We start from the raw sequence: 21678 nt of genomic DNA, 5'->3' as shown, positions 1-21678 counted from the left end.
AGGTGATGGCCTAGCAGTTTTAATTGAGTATTAATCAGCAACCCTGGTTTGAATCCGAATTCAATAAAAATTTGAGGTTAAGAGTCTAATGATGACTGGGAAACATTGTTGATTGACAGAAAAACCCACCTGGTTCACTAATATCCTCGAGGGAAGGTAACTGCTATCTTTACATGTAACTCCAGACCCAACAGCATATGGCTGATCTTAACTGTCCTGAAATGGCCGAGCAAGCAACCCCATTGTAACAACTGCTGGAGAGGAAATAAGGAACAAAAACTGAAGGATCACCTGGCATCGACTTTGGCACCGAAAACAATAACCAACACAGCCCTGTCGATCCTGCAAAGTCTTCTTCACTAACGTCTGCGGCTACTGCCAAAACTAGGATAGTTGCCTCACATTTTTGTCAAGCAACAGCTAGATGTAGTCATACCCTTGAAATCACACTTTACAGGTAGTGCTCCAAAAGCCAATATCACTCATTCCTGGATGTGTCCTGTCTCACCAGCAGACCAGGCCCAGCAGAGGTAGTGGCAGAATACACTGAGAAGGGAGTTCCCCTGGAATTTCACAACATAGTGTTAGGTACATCAATCAGAGGGAAATGGGTCTGGATGTTACTCTTCGGAGGGTCAGTGCGGACTTGTTGGGCTGAAGAGCCTATTTCCACACTGTAGGGAATCTATTCTAATCTAATCTAATATTGAGACTTTATTGCATCCAGAATCAAAATTATTAATCATGTACCATCCTCCCTCAGCTGATGAAGCAGTGCTCCTCCATGTTCAACAATTCTGAGAGGAAGCACTGATAGTGGTAAGGTGGCAGAATGTAAACTGGGTGGGGGATTTCAATGTCAATCACCAAGAGTGGCTCAGCAGCACCGCTACTGATTGAGCTGGGTAAAAACAATGACTGCAGATGCTGGAAACCAGATTCTGGATTAGTGATACTGGAAGAGCACAGCAGTTCAGGCAGCATCCGAGGAGCAGTAAAATCGACGTTTCGAACAAAAGCCCTTCATCAGGAATACAGCAATGATTCAGATCTAAACTCTGCACTGTTGACCAGTGGTGGATAATTAAACTGGAGGAGGCAGCTCCACAATTACTTCTACTTTTAAAACTGGGGGAGCCCAGAACATCAGTGTGAAAGATAAACCTGAAGCATTTGCAACAATCTTCAGCCAGAAGTACCGAATGGATGATCCATCTTGGCCTCCACTAGTGGCCCCTGCCATCATAGATGCCAGTCTTCAGCTAATTTGATCTACTCCATATGGTATCAGGAAATGGTTTGAGACATTAAATACTGCGAAAGCGTGGGCCCTGACAACATTCCAACAATAGCGGCTGTGCCCCTAGCCAGGCTGTTCAAGTACAATATTGACATCTCTCTGACAATGTGAGCAATTGCCAGGTATGTCCTGGATACGAAAGAAGGGCATATACAGCCTGACAAATTACCATCCAAACAAACAGTCTGCTCTTGATCATCAGTAAAGTGGTGCTAAGTTTCATCAACCTGCTCAGCGAAACCCAGTTTCAGTTCCTCTAAGGTCACTCAGCTTCAGAACTTCATTACCGTCTTAGTTCAAACATGGACAAAAGAGGTGAGGTGAGGTGAGAGTGACAGCCCTTGACATCAAGGCTCCACTTGACTGCATCAAGGAACCCTGGCAAAACTGCAATCAATGGCTATCAGGGAAAAGTCAAACCTGGCACATAGGAAAATGGTCATGATTGTTGAATGTCAATCATTTCAGCTCCAGGACAACTCTGCAGGAGTTCCTCAGGATAGTGTCTGAGGTTCAAACATCTTCAGTTGCTTCATCAATGACTTTCTCTCCATCATAAGGTCAGAAGTGGGGATGTTTGCTGATGATTGCACAATGTTCAGCACTATTTGCAACTCTTCAAATACTGAAGCAGACCATGTCCAAATGCAGCAAGACCTGGACAATATCCAGGCTTGGGGTGAAAAATAGCAAGTAACATGTACGCCACAGAAATGCCAGGCAATGACCATCTCTAATAGGGGACAATGTAACCTTCACCTCCTCTACAACAGGTCAGAGGCTAGGAACACTGCTGCAATCAACTCACCTCACTTCTCAAAGTCTCTACAGAATCTACAATGCACAAGTCAGGAACGTGATTGAATACTCCCCACTTGCATCAATGCGTACAGCTCCAACAACATTCAAAAAGCTTGACAATATTCAGGATAAGGCAGTCTTCCTCATTGGTACCACATCCACTCTCTCCACTATCAAACTCAGTAGCAGCAGTGAGTACTACCTACAAAGGTGCAATGCAAAAATACACCAACGATCTTTAAATGACAGCTTCCAAACTCATTTCCATTTCCATTTTGAAGGGCAAGAGCAGCAAGTACATGGGAACACCACCACCTCCAAGCCACACAACACCCTGATTTGGAAATATATTACCATTCCTTCACAGTCATTGGGTCAATTTCCTGAAATTCTCTCCCTAAAGATATTTTCAGCCTACCTGCAGCACATGGACTGTTAAAGTGGGCAGCTCACTATTGCCTTTTCAAGAGTAACCAAGAACTGGCAAAAATGCTAACCCAGTCAGTATTTTTTTATTCATTCACAGAATAAGGGCAACACTGGCTAGGCCAGCATGTATTGCCTATCCCAGAGGGAAATTAAGAGTCAACCACATTGCTGTGGGTCTGGAGTCACATGTAGGCCAGACCAGATAAGGATGGCAGTTTCCTTCCCTAAAGGGCAATGCTGAACCAGATATATATTTTTTTTCCTGGACAATTGACTCATGATCATTATTAGACTCAATTCTAGAGATTTAGTGAATTCAAATTCCACCACCTGCCATGGCAGAATTTGAACCTGGGTCCCAGTCGTGATAATACCACTAGAACATGGCCTCCTTGCTTTACTTACATCCCATGAGTGAGATTTTTGTTTAGAAATAGCATGGAAGGACAAATTCTCCTCCATTTATATTTATATGTAATTGCAGTCTGTGGAAAGTTCTAGAGAAGCAAAGAATGAAGCAGCTTTCCTATTCAAGTCCAATGTGATTGATATACTCAGATTTTCAAATTGCAGTTAATTAAGCTCCTTTTGAGCAACTGAGTTAAATCAAGGGGGATTTTTTTTCCCCTTTTTGAAGAGACCTACCAGTATCAAGTGCTTTGAAATTCCATTGAATTTCACTTCCATTAAACTATAAGGAAGGTGTTAAAATGATGATCTCTCAAGTCAACTAAAAATTTTTAAAAGTCTACTGTAGAAAAACCAAGGTATACTTTGAAGGTACTTTCTTACATTCATGTTTTTTTTTTGTGGCCTGTACATCATACTAGTAATACAATGCACACATACCAAGAATTGTCAGTTCTTGACAATTATCTGCCTCCACAAATTTCAATCGCATTCTTTTAACTATTAATCACTTATTTGAAATGTGACTATTGTGTTTCTTCCACAAAGGTAGAGTTTATCCCATTTCAGTCATGTCGTGCTCCAGCTGTTGCCAAGGAAAGTCTTGTGATCAGAATTCTGTGCTGCTCATCTCTTTGAGTGCACACTTACCAGAGCTTATGTCTACCTGCATGCCAGGCTGCCAAGTCTTAATCGTGCATTAGAAAAGTAGCACTCCACTCACATACTGCCTTTAACATCTCTACTCCTCCTTTTCAGGGTGGGGGTGGGAGAGCAGGCTTGCATATTGCCAGTCTCAGTTATGTTGTTGCTAACAGAATAACATACTCACACAATGACTGTCATTGAAATGATCCTGCAGTTGGTTACATGAAACTCACACTTCATTACAACAAACTAATAATAGGTGTGCATGGCAGTCCCAAAACAGTACTGTATATTCTGATTGACTTACTTCTCGTCACTCGCAAGAACAAGTGCTCTGCATATTCAATAGCAATGTGTGCACAAACAGGGAAAGCACTGTTTCCCCATAGAAATATATGGGCAGAAATATCTAGTTGGAAGGGCTATATTATTCCATTTGCCTTTTATAGCTGTATAATTCATATCTTTTCTTCTTACATTTTAAAATAATTCTAGTTATTTTAAAAGCACCTTTGCAGCATTTTCAGTCTCTCAATTTCTGAAAGCAATTTCCTTCAAAATAAATGTCAGGAAATGAAATCCCATTAAAGTGCAGATGAATATTCTGGCAAAATATTGGTAACTGACCTCTATCATCATTGTTCAGGTTAGAACCTTAAGCCCAATTATGAAACCTATCTTATAATGGATTTCATTCCCCAGTGGCATAACCTTTCACTACTGGTTAGCTTTATTAGCTGGTAAGCAATGCTAACAATGTTGTTTCAATTCCCACACTGGTTGAGATTCTAATGAAGGATTCTCCTTCTCAACTTTTTCCCTTGCCTAGGGCATGGTGGCCTTCAGTTTAAACCAGAGCTATCTCTCTCTAATTGAAAGAGTGGGATTATGGTGACTTTGCCTTTACCTTGATGGGATTGCAGTCTAAATAGGCACCTCTTGAGGTCAAATTAAAGAATAACTACTGTGGAAATATTCAGTAGACGTTCATAAATTCAGTGCTAAGACCTCGAGAAGTCACCAAAACAAAAGCAATTCTTTCCTTTTTATTGAAAGTTCAAAATTGATCATTATTATTTGTTTCAGGGTTAAAGTATGACTCTTGAGCTGTGTTGGCCATGTTTTGAACATGAGATCAGTGTACAAATGGACAATATGTAACATGATGGTCGAATTATGCAAATAAATGTCTCCATTTAAGACAACGGTAAGCGGGGAGGAAAACCATCGTTCCACTTAACGAGCTTCTGATAAAATTGCAGCATTTGAAATTGTAAACTTCACATTAGCGCATCAGATAGTCTACTGGATTACCCAAAGCAAAAACAGCGCATCACTGATACTAGGGACAAGTGATCTTTGGGGGTGCGCTGCACAAACGTTACGAAGCGTTCTTATAGTTCAGGTGACCTTAAGGGGCGAGCCCCATTGTAACTTTTTTGCCTCCTTACCCAGTTGGGACAGTCGTGAATCAGCACTTGGACTCTGCCGAAGACATAAGCCTGGTACTCGACAAAGGCAGGAAATGTGATGTGGGTGGCAAAGCTGAGCAAGCGCCTCTCTTCAACGTGCCGGATAATGGCATGTCTGCCGAAATAGGTGGTGATCAGATCCGGCTGCTGCAGGCTGTCCTCAAAGCCCGCTTTCTCATTGCCCAGAGCCACGATCCGAACCGACCTAAACAAGGAGGACAAGTTACACATAGGGGCACTCAGTCAACGGAGACTAGCATCAGCCGTGTAATTACAGGCGTGCAGCTTGGAGGGGGGCTTTGTCAGACCAGGCTGACTTTAACACCGAATACGGCAGAAGTGAACTCAATACCAAAAAAAAACTCCAAACGACTTTAACCGAACCGGTGCCGTGCAACTTACATGATCAATGCTGGCTCGACAGCTTAACACAAACGCCGAGCCAACGCTGGGGTTTATTCATACTTATATCGGTGCGAGTAACAAAGAAACTCGAAGTGAGCGGAGGCTGGCTCCCTGCCCTGGGTAGACCGCAGAGAATGCAGCAATAGCCAGCGAGACGAGGCGGTGAACTTTACTCTCGCTGTGGGTTTGTCCTTAGTCCAGAGCGGATCAACTGAGGCTGCAAAGGCGGCTCTGGTACAGTCAGCCTGCTCTGTGGACAACAGGACAGAGCTCTCTTTTTTCCCAATACACTGTATACCCGCAAAACCCGGTCCAGTCACAGGCTCCTGACGTCAGTGAAAGCAAAGGAATTAGATTTAAATCCGTTCACAAAACACTGTTGCAGCCACACACGGGGTTTATCCCCTGACTTTATTCAAATGAGGAAAATCACAGTGATGTTAATGATAAGGAAAGATAGAGAGAGAGCGAGGGAGGTTTCTCGGGCAGCGGTGAATTGGAAACGGGAAATCATTTGTAACACCATGCTTGGATCAATGCACCCTGTGTGTCCTCTAACATGTGGGAAGGACAGCAGGCAGCTGGTAGTTGATACCATTGTTAGCACTGGTGACCTAAATGACTAACCCAGCAGCAATGAGCACAAAAACTTACATTGTTTCAGACAGCTTTTTTTACTAAACTTTAATTTCTCAGAGTAGTCAGTTAACCACAGGTACAGGCCCTGACACTGTCCACCAGCAACATTAGGACAGATTACCAATGATCCTGCCAAACACTGAAATACATCAACCATGGGATAGCTTTCGTTCTATAAATAGTCTGGTAAAGTGGGGGCTCAGCAATATTATAACTGCAAGCATCACATATATCCATGTTCTCTGAAACTCAGTGTAAACTCCCATTATTTCCGCTTCAGAAATAACTGTACCTCTAGCCAAGCAATACTCAGCACAGCCTCATCATGGCATCTACCTGGAAATGTGGAAAATGACCCAGATATGCCCTATCCACACAAATCAGGGCAAATCAACCTAGCCAATTATTGCCCCATCAGTCCACTCTGAATCATCAGCCAAGTGTTGAAACACATCATTAACAGTGCTATCAAGTGGCACTGACACAGCAATAACTTACTCACTGATGTTCAATCAGGTTCTGCCAGGGCCACTCAACTGCTGACCTCATTATATCCTTGCTCCAAACATGGACAAAAGAGCTGAAATCTCGAGAGAGAGGAGATGAGACTGCTTGTTCTTCATATTAAGGCTGCATTTGACTGAGTCTGACATCAAGCAACACTCACAAAACTGCAATCAGTGGGAGTCAGAAAGTACATTTTCCACTGGTTGGAGTAAGACTTCATACAAAGGAAAGGGACTGTGGATTTTGGAGGTCAATCACCTCAGTCCTGAAACATCAAGGCATAAGATCCCCAGAGATCTTCTAAACACAGCTCACATGATTCATAAATAACTTTCCTTCCATCTTAAGGTCAGAAGTGTTGACATTCACAGACGATTGTACAGTGTTCAGCAGCATTTCCAGTTCCTCAAAGCAAAGAGGTCTGTGTCCTTATTAAGCAAGACCTGGACAACGTTAAGTTTTGGACTGACAAGTGGCATGTAACAGTAATGTCATACAATTGTGATGGAAGTGGACAGTATATTAGTGTTGTTTTAGATTTTATTGTCATGTGTATTCGAGTACAGTAAAAAGTGTACAAAGTTGCCAGTCTCAGGCACCAACTTAGTATACAAAAGACAGGATTACAAACAGAAACAGAAATAAAAGAAACAGCCAAAAGAAAAGAAAACATCCAGAAAAACAACAATTTCGTATTTCTGTATTGTACAAGTTAAGATGGGAGAAGACATAGTTTTAGTTTCACTTTGAGAGTTTTAGTGCCAGGAAATGTCATGTTTGTTTATACATTTGTTTAGTGAAGGTTACAGCCTTGAATTAGAGCATGAGGTGAACAGTTCAGAGCATTAAAAAAAAACAATAGAACAGAGAAAAACTGTTGTTGCCTTGTGACAGGAGTCCAGTAAAACAGCAAGTTACAACAATCTGGAAGAAATCAGGCAGTGTGCAGGTTCATGCAAAGGTAAAAGATCTGTAACAGTAAGGTTAGCAATCTCCAAAATATTCAGAGCAGGAATGAGGAAAAGTCCCAATTGTTTAGGAGAAAGGCTCCAGCTGATAAAGATACATGTTTATGGAACAAATGTTCAGTAACAAAAGAGTTGAGGTAATATTGCTTTTTAAGGGTCTTAAGATGAGTCATTAACCAAAGAAAATATAATTGAATGAACTGCATAAATTTGCTGAAAAGAAATTGACTAAAGCTTTTTCTTCAACATGTACAAATGTAAAGTGAAGATGGACAGATCCTTCACTGAGTTTTGGGTGTTTGTTTGGATAAAAAGGGTTGAATCATTCTTTTTGATATTTGTAATGAGATCATTTCAAATAGTCCTTATACAGTGTAACATGGATCACGTTTTTCTTTTGTCTAATAAAACTTCAAGTTATTTTCTTAAAAGTATCTTGTGAATATGTTCAGTAACTAATTTCCATGGTAAAGAAAAAGAAAAAACAACACTTTAGAGCAATAAGCCAGATCTCACTTGGGGATTTGACTTGTCCAGTGTTTCAATCAGCTGGGATCTTAACAAAGTGGTTCGCAGGTTCAAAATTCATGGAATTTAAGAGGGATCTGTGTATCTTAAAAAGTATGTGCAAGTACAATGCATTAAAAATAGGAATATGAAGTATATTGTACTAGTAGCACATTCAAAACAACTGACTATTGCTAGACTTTATTGGAAGTACAAACTGTAACAAAAGGATTACTTGAAATCTTTGACTAAGGCTAAATTGAGAAAGTTATTGAAGAAATTGAGGTAAAAATAAAAACATAATTTAGAGTTAAAATGAGGGAAACTTGAAATTGACGTGTCATTGATAAAATGAGCTTTCAATGAAAAAGCTTGAATCAGAAGGAAAATGCAATACAAAACAATGCAATACAGAGGAGCATTCCTACTCCTTATTTAGATCAGTTACATATTATTACCCATTCATGATATTTATCCTGCTGTTCGCCTCATGTTCATGTGTTTATCAAAATACACCTTCGACCTAATGTGCCTACTTCCACCTCCTCCACTGACAGTGCTTTCCAGGCATCCACCCCCTCTGTCTGAAAAACTTTCCCACAACTTCTCCCCTAAACTTACCCCCTCTCATCTTGAACTATGCCTTCTTGTAGTTGAATAGACAGAAATGAAAAATAAGGAAAGGGGAGGGAAAACAACGATAAAGAAAATGAGAAACAAAGACAAATTTTAAAAGAGATGGGAAGAATTGAGCTTGAAATGAAAAGTGTGAAGGAAGAAAAAGAAAGACAGTGGAATTTAAAAGGCTTCAACCCTAGAAAGAGAACTCAGACATGACTTGGTAGAGAAATACTGAAAGCAAAGGAAGAAAAACGTGGTAAAAAATGATGATTCTGTTTCCATGTGGGATTAAACTAGAAATCTGTGTTTAGTTCATAAAGTTATAGAGGTTGTAATTCATTGATATTGTCATAGTACCCATGATGTTGAAGTGACCAAAAGTTCCTTAGCCCTCAATATTATAAAATCGATTATTAACAGATTCATTAAGTGTAGGGGGCCATTATGTCTGCACCAGTTGTCTGAGCATTTTAACTCAATGCCAGTTTCCTGATAGGTACAGCTATGAATGTGTACACTATTTCATCAGAATCACAAAGTGCAGACTATGAAGCTGTTAAAAGGGAAACAATCAACATTTATGAGCTTGCCTCTGAAGCATATTAATTAAAATGTAGGATTCTAATTAAGCAATCTAAGCATATACTTGTAGACATTGCAACAGAAAAGAAATATCTGTGGAATCAATAGTTCCAATCACTGAAGTTGGAGAGAAATTTTAAGAATGCAAGTGAAATCATGACTATGTATTAATTCTGAAGTAGTGTTTCAGCACACCGTAATACTTATCCTGATGAGAGTCAAATGTCAAAGATCCAAAAAAATGGCAGCTCTGGTGGTTACCACTGATATCTCACACAGAGTGTTAGATGGGAAGAAATAGTCATATGAGAATCAAGAAAGAAAATGGAAAAATTTCTGGGGATGGAAATTATGTGAGTTTTAGGGAAGAAATAGACCGTTTCTTAGATGTGCACATTGCTTCAAGTATTTTTTCAGGGATTCTTCCGTGTGGCCCCAGTGAGATTTCTTTCTGTATATTACCAGACAGGATACACCCGAAACAGTGAATTCTCCACCTCCTGATGGTACCTGACAAGTTCTTTCAGCCTTCTCCCTGCATACCTAATTAACCAGCTACCCCATCCCTAAGTGAATGAATCCATCATGTCCAATTCCATCATCGTCTTACCAAAACAGCTTTGGATATCTGGAAACCTATTGAAGAGACTGGGAGGTGGGCAGAGGGGGTGGTGTTGCCTTGTTAGTTCAGAATGAAATTAAATCTATGGTACTGAATGACACAGGATCAGATGATGTGGAGTCTGTATGGATGGAGTTGAGGAACCACAAGGCAAAAAAAACCATAGTGGGAGTTATGTACAGACCTCCCAACAGTGGTCAGGACCAGGGGTTGAGGATGTACCAGGAAATAGATAGGGCATGTTAGAAAGACAAGGTCACAGTGATGATGGGGGACTTCAACATGCAAATGGACTGGGTGAATAATGTTGCTGGTAGATCCAAAGAAAGGGAATTCATGGGATGTTTATAGGATCGCTCTTTGGACCAGCTTGTGATGGAGCCCCAAGGGAGCAAGCTATTCTGGACTTAATGCTATGTAATGAGCCAGACTTTATAAAAGTAAGGGAACACTTAGGAGGCAGCGATCATAATATGGTAGAGTTTAGTCTGCAGTTTGAAAGAGAGAAGGCAAAATTGGATGTTACAGTTAAATAAAGATAATTACAAGTGCACGAGAGAGGAACTGACAAAAATCAACTGGAAGCAGAGCCTGGTGGGGAAGACAGTAGAGCAACAATGGCAGGAGTTTCTGGGCATAATTAAGGACACAGTACAGAGGTTCATCCCAATGAAAGATTATCCGGGGGAGGATTAGACAGCCATGGCTGACAAAGGAAGTCAGGAAATGTATCATAGAAAAAGAGAGCGCCCATAAAGTGACCAAGAGCACTGGGAAATCAGGAGAATGGGAAGACTACAAAAACAAACAGAGGATAACAAAGAATATTAGAAATTATAGTAGAAGTTTCTTTCAATACATAAGAAACAAATGAAAGGCAAAAATAGAAATAGGGCTGCTCCAAATTGACACAGGAAGGCTAGTGATGGGAGATAAGGAAATAACTGAAGAACTCAATATATACTTTGTGTCAGTCTTCACAGTGGAAGACATGAATAATATCCCAACAGTTAAGGAGACTTGGGGGCAGAGTTAAGTATGGTAGCCATTAGAAAAGAGAAAGTGCTAGAAAAGCTAAAAAGTCTAAAGATTGATAAATCTCCTGGCCCCAATGGGCTACATCCTTGAGTTCTGAGGGAGGTAGCTGAAGAAATAGCAGAGGTGTTGGTTGTAATCTTTCAAAAATCATTGGAGTCAGGGAAATTCCCAGATGATTGGAAAATTACTGTTATAACCCACTTGTTCAAGAAAGGATCAAGACAAAAGATGGAAAATTATAGGCCGATTAACATAACTTCAGTTGTAAGTAAAATTTTAGAATCCATCGTTCAGGATGAGATTTCTAACTTCTTGGAAGTGCAGGGTTGGATTAGATCAAGTCAGCATGGATTTAGTAAGGGTAGGTCATGTCTGACAAACCTGTTAGAATTCTTTGAAAAAGTAACAATTAGATTAGACCAAGGAAACCCGGTGGATGTAATCTACCTAGACTTCCAAAAGGCCTTTCATCAGGTGCCTCACAGGAAGCTGCTGAGTTAGGTGAGGAGCCATGGTATTTGAGGTAAGCTACTGGCATGGATTGAGAATTGGCTGTCTGACAGAAGGCAGAGAGTTGGGATAAAAGGTTCTTTTTCAGAATGGCAGCCGGTGACAAGTGGTGACCCACAGGGTTCAGCGTTGAGGCTGCAGCTGTTCACACTATATATTAATGATCTGGATGAAGGGACTGGGGGCATTCTGATGAAGTTCGCCAATGATACAAAGTTAGGTAGACAGGCAGGTAGTTCTGAGAAGGTGGGGAGGCTGCAGAAAGATTTAGACAGTTTAGGAGAGTGGTCCAAGAAATAGCTAATGAAATTCAATGTGAGCAAATTGCAGGTTCTTGCACTTCGGAAAAAAGAATACAGGGACGGACTATTTTTTCAATAGAGAGAAAATTCATACAATTTAAGTACAAAGGGATCTGGGAGTACTAGTCCAGGATTCTCTAAAGGCTGACTTGCAGGTTGAGTCCGTGATTAAGAAAGCAAATGTAATGTTGTCATTTATTTCAAGAGGGTTGTAATGTAAAAGCAACAGTGTGCTACTGAGACTTTATAAAGCTCTAGTTAGGCCCCATTTAGAATACTGTGTCCAGTTTTGAGCCCCACACCTCAGGAAGGACATACTGGACTGGAGCGTGTCCAGTGGAGATGCACACAGATGATCTCTGGAATGGTAAGCCTAACATATGATGAATGGCTGAGGATACTGGGATTACAGTATACAAGGTTGAGGAGAGATCTAATGGAAACTTACAAGGTAATGCATGGCAGAGAAAGAGTGGACGCTGGAAATTTGTTTCCACCAGGCAGAAATATTAGGACTCGTGGGCACAGCCTTAGAATTAGAGGGGGTCAATTTAAAATGGAAATTAGAAGACATTTCTTCAACCAGAGAGTCGTGGGCCTGTGGAATTCATTGCCACAGAGTGCAATGGAGGCCAGGACGTTAAATGTCTTCAAGGCAGAGATTGATAAATTCTTAATCTGGCAAGGAATTAAGGGCTACGGGGAGAGTGTGGGTACGTGGCATTGAAATGCCCATCAGCCATGATTGAATGGCGGAGTGGACTCGATGGGCTGAGTGGCCTTACTTCCACTCCTATTTCTTACGGTCTTATGATCTTAAAGGACTAGCATCTTTGGTTCCTGCACCATATTCAAAAGACCACTGTTCACCCAGACAAGCTCTACCACTCTGAAGCTGCCCTGCTTAGTCAAGAATGTTTCTGCAGTTGTCAGAAAGGGGATACATAGCTCTGTGATGCTCCAATGGGCATCTGGATGTTTTGGTGAAGGAATTGGTGCAAAGGAGATGAGTCTTTTTCCTAGAGTACTGCCAGAAGAGGTCACGCCGCAGACTGTGGCAGCCTGATCCAAGGTTGTCAGCAGATCAGTGCGATGCTGTGGAGGAACAGCTAGCAAATTCCCATCCTGGTAGCCCTTCCTGTGAACTCTCCAGCTACACGAGCCTGCACCAGCCATCTTATCTCCTGACCCTTGGCATATGAGTTCTCCTAAGTCTGGGCAAATTCCCCTCCTGTATGACCTGCTCCCCATCCATAATTTACGATGTAACCCTTTGCAGATACTGGTACCCCCTTTCACATTTATCATTTCCCTATTTCCCCCCTACCCTGTAGCTCCCAAACAGGCTTGCCAAGGCTTCCCAGAAATTTCTTCATCCCCTCCAACCCTCTTCCTTTAGGTTTCTGTGAAAGGACCTGATAGACTGACTGTGGCCCATTCCCTTGAGGACCTAACTGGACAGCCATGATATGAGGTACCCAAACCCCGATTGATGGCTACCCTTCTTCCCCACCAATATTAGCCCTTATGGAGCCACTGGCTACCACCCATGCCTTGGAATGGAGAGCCATGGATCTCCTGATGGAGAAAACACCATCCAGATTCATGACCATGGACAATCTCCTGGATTAGGTTGACTTATTCTGGTCAGCATCTCCATGCACTTCAGTGGGGACTACTCTCTAAGACCATGAGACATGGCTTCTTTCTTGCTGCGCATGCAGTGTGTTTGCCACATAAGCTGCTAGTACATTGTACTGGTATGAGGTTAATGTATCAAGACATCTGCCCTCTAGTCTGAGGAGCAGACCAGCAAAACAAACTAGCAAGACAAGGCGTGGATGTTGTGAGCATTCAGGAAGGCATCAATCAAGCAATTGCTAAGAGGACAAGTGAGCAGCCATGAGATGCAGCCCTGCTCTAATCATGATGCAGATACCTGTTTCTGTACACAAAGTGTCCTGATTCTCTTTTTCAATGCTAGTTGCAATTGCTGCTTGCAATACAAGATGTGCTTCTAAGCAACCAGGAAGTGGATTGGAAAGATGCCATGCTGGACATGAGGGGTTAGCAAATGCCAAATGGGAATATTCATGGGCAAGAGGTATGCACGGCTTGCCTTGGTTGTGACCATGTGCTGAGCTATTCACAGCCATCAGAGAACTGAAGTCACCAGATTCTGGATCAGTGGTGCTGGAAGAGCCCATGATGTTAGGGGCAGGGTATTGACATGGATAGAGGATTGGCTGACTGGCAGAAGACAGAGAATGGGATAAAGGGGTCTTTTTCAGACTGGCAGCCAGTGACTAGTGAAGTTACATAGGGGTCAGTGTTGGGGCCACACTATTTAAGTTATACATAACAATCTGGATGCAGGAACTGAGGGCATTGTTGTTGGGTTTGTAGGTCAAACAAAGATAGGTGGAGGGACAGGTAGTGTTGAAGAAGCAGAGAGGCTGCAGAAGGACTTGGACAGGTTAGGAGAGTGGGCAAAGAGTTCAGTGTGAGAAAGTGTGAGATCATGCACTTTGGTAGGAAGAATAGAGTCATATACCTTTGCTAATCAAGGACAGGCCTTGGGAATCCTTGGAGTTTGGAAATTCTAGTTCAAGATTCTATTAAAGTAAATGTTCAGGTTCAGTTGGCAGTTAGGAAGACAAATGCAATATTAGGATTCATTTTGAGATGGCTAGAATACAAAAGCAGGGATTTGCTGCTGAGGCTGTATAAGATTCTGGTCAGAAACATTTGGAATATTAGTGAGCAGCTTTGAGCCCCATATCTAAGGAAGGATGTGTTGGCATTGGAAGGGGCAAATGATCCCAGGATGAAGGGCTTGGTTGATGATTTGAGGATGCTGGGTTTAGAAGGATGACGAGGGAGCTCATTGAAACTTCTAGAATACTGAGAGGCTTTGATAGAGTGGACATGGAGAAGATGTTTTCATTGATAAGAGAGATTAGGACCTGAGGGCACTGCCTCAGAGTGAAGGGATACTGTTTAGAGCTGAGATGTGAAGGAATTTCTTCAGCCAGAGGGTGGTGAATCTGTAGTATTCATTGCTGCAGAAGGCTGCGTAGGTTAAGTCATTGAGTCTATTTAACACAAAGATAGATAGGTTCTTGATTGGTAAGGGGTTCAAAGATTATGTGAGGAAGGCAGGAGAATGTGATTGAGAAACATATCAGCCATGATCGAATGGTGGAGCCAGCTCAATGGGCCAAATGTCTAATTCTGCTCTTATGTCTTATGGTCTTGTGATGAATTTCAGAATCACAGAATTGTTACAGTATAAAAGCCAGCCATTAAGCCCATCATACCACCAGTTCTTCAAATGAGCATCATTACCTAGTGCCAAATTCCACCCTTTTCCTAAATCTCTGAACACTACTTCTATTCAAATAATCACCAAATGCTCTATTGAATGCCTCAGTTGAACCTGCTTCCACCACGTTTCCATACTCTAACAAATCAATATTTGAAAAAGACTTCTCTTGCATCACCCTTCTTCATTTGCACATCACTTTAAATCTATGTCCTCGTGTCCCTAATCTTTCAGGAGCGAGACAACTTTTCCCTATCTATTCTGTCCAGTGTACTTATGATTTCAAAAGCGTCCATCAAATCTCCTCTCGGCCTTCTTCTTCTTGAGAATAGTCTCAACTTCTTCAGTCTATCCTCATTACTGAAGTTTCTCATTCCTGGAACGACTCTTGGAAACAAATCATCCTTCTCAGGGCTCTCCCACAATCCATCTGCTACTGAAATCCTCATCCAGATTTTATTTTATTTCTTGACACAACTACTAAACTATTATTCTGGATAGCCTCTCTCTCATTTCCATCTTACATAAAACTGAGGTCATCAAAAGCGCAGTGGCCCATAACCTAATTCACATCGAACCACATTTATCCATCTGCCCTATGCTCGTTTTGCTTCCACAAAATACTGATTTTAAATTTCTCATCCTTGCCTTCAAATCCCTGCATAGCCTTTTCCTTTTCCAATTTTGCAGTCACTTTCTGTCATACAAATTTGGTGGGCGGCACGGTGGCACAGTGGTTAGCACTGCTGCCTCGCAGCGCCAGAGACCCGGGTTCAATTCCCGACTCAGGCGACTGACTGTGTGGAGTTTGCACGTTCTCCCTGTGTCTGTGTGGGTTTCCTCCGGGTGCTCCGGTTTCCTCCCACAGTCCAAAGATGTGCAGGTTAGGTGAATTGGCCATGCTAAATTGCCCGTAGTGTTAGGTAAGGGGTAAATGTAGGGGTATGGGTGGGTTTCGCTTCGGCGGGTCGGTGTGGACTTGTTGGGCCGAAGGGCCTGTTTCCACACTGTAATCTAATCTAATCTAAAATTTGCAATCCCCTAACTGCAGCCTCTTTTGCATTCTACATGTCTTTTATATACCTTTGATGTTTGCGCCTTCTGCCACTAAGCTCTGAAATTTCCTCTGTAGGTTTTTTCACATGTTGTACCCACTTCTCTCTCAGCTTCTAAGACAAACTTTTGACAAAGCTTTCGGTCACTTATCTGAATATTTTCTCATTTAGCTTACAAACAATTTATTGTTCCATTGTATCTTTGTGAAATAACTTGGGGTATGTTACTGCAGTGGATGCTATGGGATCATCCGTCCCAACTCCAACACTCTCCTTCCCTCCCCCATGCTAAAAGCTGGTTGGCATAATGCCAAGCAAAAATCTCTTTGTCCCGGAGTGATATTACACTGGGAACATCTTAAGACAAAATCAGTAGTCTCTCTTAATAATGCTAATGCTATGTTTATCACGATTTCATAAGATAATTGCTCACCTTACAGTATTCTTTGGCCGCTTTGAGTGTAATGAATTGAGATGGGTGAGCAGAAGTTGCATGATGCCAGCACATCTCGAGAAATGTTAACTATAAATTGAGACTTGTTCTGAGCTTCACCCCCATGTGTAGTTTCTCTCTGGACTGAAAAGAACTCACAAAAGTGATTCATGGGTCTTAAACTATCGAAAGAATATCTAACATATATTCCCCTGGAACATAATGAAATAATTCTCCAAATCACTGGAGTTCAAGTCGTACAGTACAGCATTGTTTCAGTTTGAATCACCCAGCACCATACTGTACTTGACTTTGAAACATGCAAACTGAATGCAGGAGTCTGCCATTTGTCACTATGACATCAATGAGCTGCAAAAATAAAGTCCAGAAGTGGAACAAAATAACATTTTAAACTCTAAGTCACAATTATTAACATGGATAGAGTGTTCCAAGGTTGTGTTACGTTTTAAGGTTCAAATTATGATAATGTGTTGAAACTTAATTTTTAACAATTTGTGAATTATGAATGATAACTTCATGTGATACTGACTTAAAACTAATACCAGTCTATATAATTTCATTTTAGAAAGGTTTTCTCCCACAGAGTCATTTAGAAACTTGGTGAAAAGAAAAAGCCTGTTTGGGCAAGTTTCTCTGATTTAATCAATTAAGAGAATTGCTGAAAATAGGACATATTTTGTTGAACATTTTCATCTTGCCTACATCAGGACAATTTGTAAGAATGTCAATGTAAAGGGAAAATGTTAATACATGGAGAGTGCAGTTTGGTTGCCAAGTAGACTTCAATTGCTGGAGGCATTATCATTAAGACCTGCCAAGGTTCAAAAATGTGTCCCAATTACCTTGGGGGTTAGGTATCTCAAAGGTTTGAGCAGTAGCGTTTCTTGTTGATATTATGCAGAAGCAACACAAGTGGTCTTTTCCACTATGAGGTTAAGTAAATGATCAATGTGGTGAATTAATTTCTAATGTGATATGATGCTAGGTCTCTCAACCTGAAACAACAGTTGGATTCCACTCTGCAAAATATGCCCCTATCTTCCCTCCATCAGCTTGATTTCTCTCAGAGTGCATGATGATTTTGGAGATGGATCTATGTTCATTGGTGTGATGATGTGAAGTTTGCCTAGTGTCTTGGCCTAAGGCAGTATGAAGCAGGCATACACTCTGCATTATGCTGAAGGATTCTTAAAGAACATATGAATTTGGAGCAGGAGTAGGAAATTTAGCCCATCAACCCTGCCCTGCCATTTAATATGATCATGGCTGATCTCGTCTCAGCCTCAACTCCACTTCCCTGGCGAATCTGAATAACCCTTCAACCCATTACTAATTAAATTCTTGGGGAAGTTGGCTTATTGTCTGCAATATCTGTTAGTTAGCAAAGGCCATTAAGAAATATTAATTACCAACAAAGGACTTTTTGGCACACATTTGAAATTATGATTTGCACACAGCCTATTCATTACAATGCACCTTTACATTTGCAGGAAAGGACAGCACATAATATCAGAGGCAGGGATGGAAATGATGAAGCCAACATGGCCATTCTCAACCTTATCGAGTTGGAAATGGTATAGCCATTGTCACCTCAATGACGATGCACCAATGTTGGAGGAAAGTCTCAGGATTCTGCAATTCCAAGGATGCAGAGCTTGGAACCCTGCAAACAGTGTTGATGGTAATGGTAACATTGATGAGTTTTAACTTTGGAGACTTGCAGATTTTGGGGGACAAATGTGTGCCTCAGTGTTAAAGGGGCTGAGATTGAAACAATGGTTAATATCTCTGAAGATGTCCCTCTCTATTGTCACCTCAAACGTTGGTGTTGCCTTCATTCGCCTTAGTTTTTTCCCTCCATAGGTTGACAACTGGACATGCTTGCCCCAAGGGATCAATACTAACCCATGGGAGGAAAAGGAAGGACTCTGACAGGGTGCAGAGTCACATCCTTGCTCTGGTCCAGGCACAGATGCACAAATCTCAGGTTTGTATGAGGGAATTGACTGAAATAAATCTACACAATGGCAATTCGCAGTCACAAGACAAGTGATCAGGTTAGATTGGGCAGGCCTCTGGCAATTGAGGCAAACTAGATGCTGCATCCCAAATAGATGATGAACGTTTGCGTCCAGCAGACACAAGGTGTTAGATTTAAAGTGAGTTACACAGAGACAATTCAGTAATTTCAGAGCGGTTCCAGATAAGATGGACAATGAAGGAGTCAATCAGACTATGTGCATTGCTATCACCTATTGTTCAGAACACACATTTTCTTTACTGAGTGACTGATTATTGTCATAGATGATTAAATCCAGCAGCTCACTGAGAGAATACTGGGTATCTGTTCTAGCTTGTATTCTATCCTTTGAATCTGAGATCCAAGGCCCAGAGTCAGGGAGAGCTAGTGTTGAGAAGTTTGGATTCAGAGCCAGGTCCTGGTTCCTCTCAGGATAGTAGAGAGGGCCAATGGAATGGCAATGTTGATGAGCAACTGCTGCCAATATTGGGAGGCAATTCAGGACACTCCTGTATGGGCATAGCCTCTCTCTTGCTATTGGCACCAATGGCCACAGCAACAGTGGAACCTCCATATGTCATGCCATAGCTGGGCCCCATGGTCACAGGCAACCTCAATATCTTTGCACATGGAGATAATGTAAGGAAACAGGAGGTTACTCATGTATGGCTTCATAAGGGTAATTGTTCAGCTTTGATAGTGACAAAAATTATTGATTTGTTTTGAAATTACATAAATGTTATTTTCTCTTGATGTTCCAAGAGTGTTTATGTGTGCAAATTGATAGTTTTCATTTGGATTGACTACATGCCTTTAAGAATGTTTGTGTTCATGGCTGTCCAGGTGTTTGGCTACATTTGGTACCCACATTGGCATGTATACAACTGCTGGCTGCGGATGTGTGGGAGATACCAGGAAAACATGTGCAAGTCCAAGAAGTTTTCATTAAGGAAATGAACGAACACTACCCAAATCTTTGCAAAATGAAAGAATATTACACCACTCTAGTATCTGAAGCTTCCATCTATGTGTACACGGTCACTGTCTTTGTCTTACAGCCCTTTACACACCAGTAGGTTGCACACCTTGGTGGAATACATGGTGCATCTATTAACTGCTCTCCTCCTTTTTCCCCTTCTCAGTGGAAAAGGACTCTCCGACAGATGTCCTACGATTCCCCTGGGGGAATGGCATTTAAAGGTCTAACTTCTAAAGTACACAAACCTGATTGTAGCACTTTTTAAAAACCCATCTGCCTGAGAAAAAATTCTAAAGCAGGCTGAAAACTAGACTAAAGCAAGTGTAAACCACTGTCAAACTCTCCCACCTGGTTAGGATCCACAAATACAACTGAATTCCAATCAGACCTGTTCAGATGAAACTTGTGTGCCCCTTATCTGACCTTGAGGCAAGCGTCTTGTTGTCGGGGGTGGGGGTGAGGGAGGAGTGAAATAGGTGCCAAATTTGGTTCATTTCATAAGGACATAATTACACTATTGCATAAATATTGATGCTAAGTGATCCTAAGCTTTAGGTCAGAACAAAGCTATCAATATTCTGCAAGAATTCTTCCAATCATACATCATAAATTTAGTGGAAGTCTGACGCATCCCTGGAGAAATAATGCAAATGACTAAAAAAAAACGAAAGAGGAGTTCACTAAGTTATAAGTACCCACTATGAAAATTTTTAAAATTGCTTTACGTGAGATCTGTTGTTACCAGAGCCCTGAAATTTCACTTTGGCTCAATGTTAGAGAGAGGACAGACTTCCAGGTTCACATTTAATCCAGTTTCAAGTCATATTTTAGTTTCTACAGCAATGTGAGGGGGGGTTGACAGATGGAGTTGGGAGTAAAATGTTGATTGAATTTCGGTGCTCCTCCATGTCAAAGAGCATGTGTGGTGGAATTCCCTTAATACATCAGGAACTCCACCTAGTTTATCCTTACAATGATAAAAAAAAGTAGTGGAATGTTCTGTGAAAGTCCACAATTTGCTCCAAATCTTAGAAGGATCAATTTCCTTTTAATTCACTTACGAAACATGAATCACTGAATTTGTTCAGTTTCATCAAGTTGGGCATTCAGTAAAATGTTACCTTAAGCATTGAATATTTGTAAGGATCATAAAAAGAAAGAAACATAATTAACTGTCCATGCATCTAAAATACAATTTACCTTGACTATAAAGTGCTTAATTTTAACTTTTTTTGGTGAGACGTTCATTCTCAATTCTTTCTACTAAATATTCATACCACAGTCATCTATAGGTCCTGGCAGCTTCCTTTCTTCAAACAATATAAGAAACACTGCTCAATGGAAGAGTCAGGTTTGAAAGAAAAGCAATTTCATTTAAATAGCATTACAACGTGTTCCTGGGCTTCACATAGCAAATGTGAAGGAATGCAGAATAAAATGCAAGGAAGAAATGTCTATGCCTTACATTGTAAATGCAATAAGCCCTATCAAGAAGTGCAACTTTCATTTCCCTAACCTGCCACTTGCCAAGTTCATGGATTGTCCAAATGGGAAGAGGAAAACAAAATTAGAGGATGTATCATCATTTGACTGTTCTCACACTCTTAAGATTCTTTTAAGAACAACATTTTCAGAAATGTGAGAATAGATTGTGATAGTTGTCAGTTTACTTGAGCAAACACATGGGCTGCTGAAAACAGAAAGTGGGGAAAATGACGTTAAAAAGTCATACTCAATCTACCTTATACAGAGTGTGCAAATAGAGCAGCTGATTTTTGAACAGTGATTGTTTTTATGCAATTTAATCAAATATTTCAGATGAAACCACAAAATTCATTCCCTTTCAGAATGTGTCAAACCTTTACATAGTAATTTTAAAAATTTTCATACCTTTTACAGACTTATATGTAGTATTTTTAAAGTAATCTTATTTTAATTTACGAAGATATATATGGATTCACTAAAAAATGTAGTTATGTTGCCATTCTGCATTTGTTTCACTTGTTCACTGAGCAGAACAAAACCACCCCACACTGCATAAGCTTTGCATTTGTATAACTCCACTAGGATGAAAAGCTGATTTTAT

The 21678-nt window shown here is 41.0% G+C and overlaps 1 protein-coding gene across 1 annotated transcript in view; it reads right to left on the bottom strand.

The window, feature by feature from the left end:
• Positions 1-5789, bottom strand: part of rhobtb3 (Rho related BTB domain containing 3) — a 133741-nt gene extending 127952 nt beyond the window's left edge. Inside the window, exons 1-2 of the mRNA XM_043709644.1 lie at positions 5461-5789; positions 5038-5263 (exon numbers count right to left, since the gene is read on the bottom strand). Coding sequence (XP_043565579.1) covers positions 5038-5263; positions 5461-5462 — 228 coding nt within the window. The 5' untranslated portion in view covers positions 5463-5789. The remainder of the gene's footprint in view (positions 1-5037; positions 5264-5460) is intronic.
• Positions 5790-21678: the final 15889 nt, after the last annotated feature.

Source organism: Chiloscyllium plagiosum, chromosome 2 (assembly GCF_004010195.1).
Source record: "Chiloscyllium plagiosum isolate BGI_BamShark_2017 chromosome 2, ASM401019v2, whole genome shotgun sequence".
In the NCBI taxonomy this organism is placed as follows: Eukaryota; Metazoa; Chordata; class Chondrichthyes; order Orectolobiformes; family Hemiscylliidae; genus Chiloscyllium; species Chiloscyllium plagiosum.
This window is presented reverse-complemented; position numbering and strand designations above follow the sequence as displayed.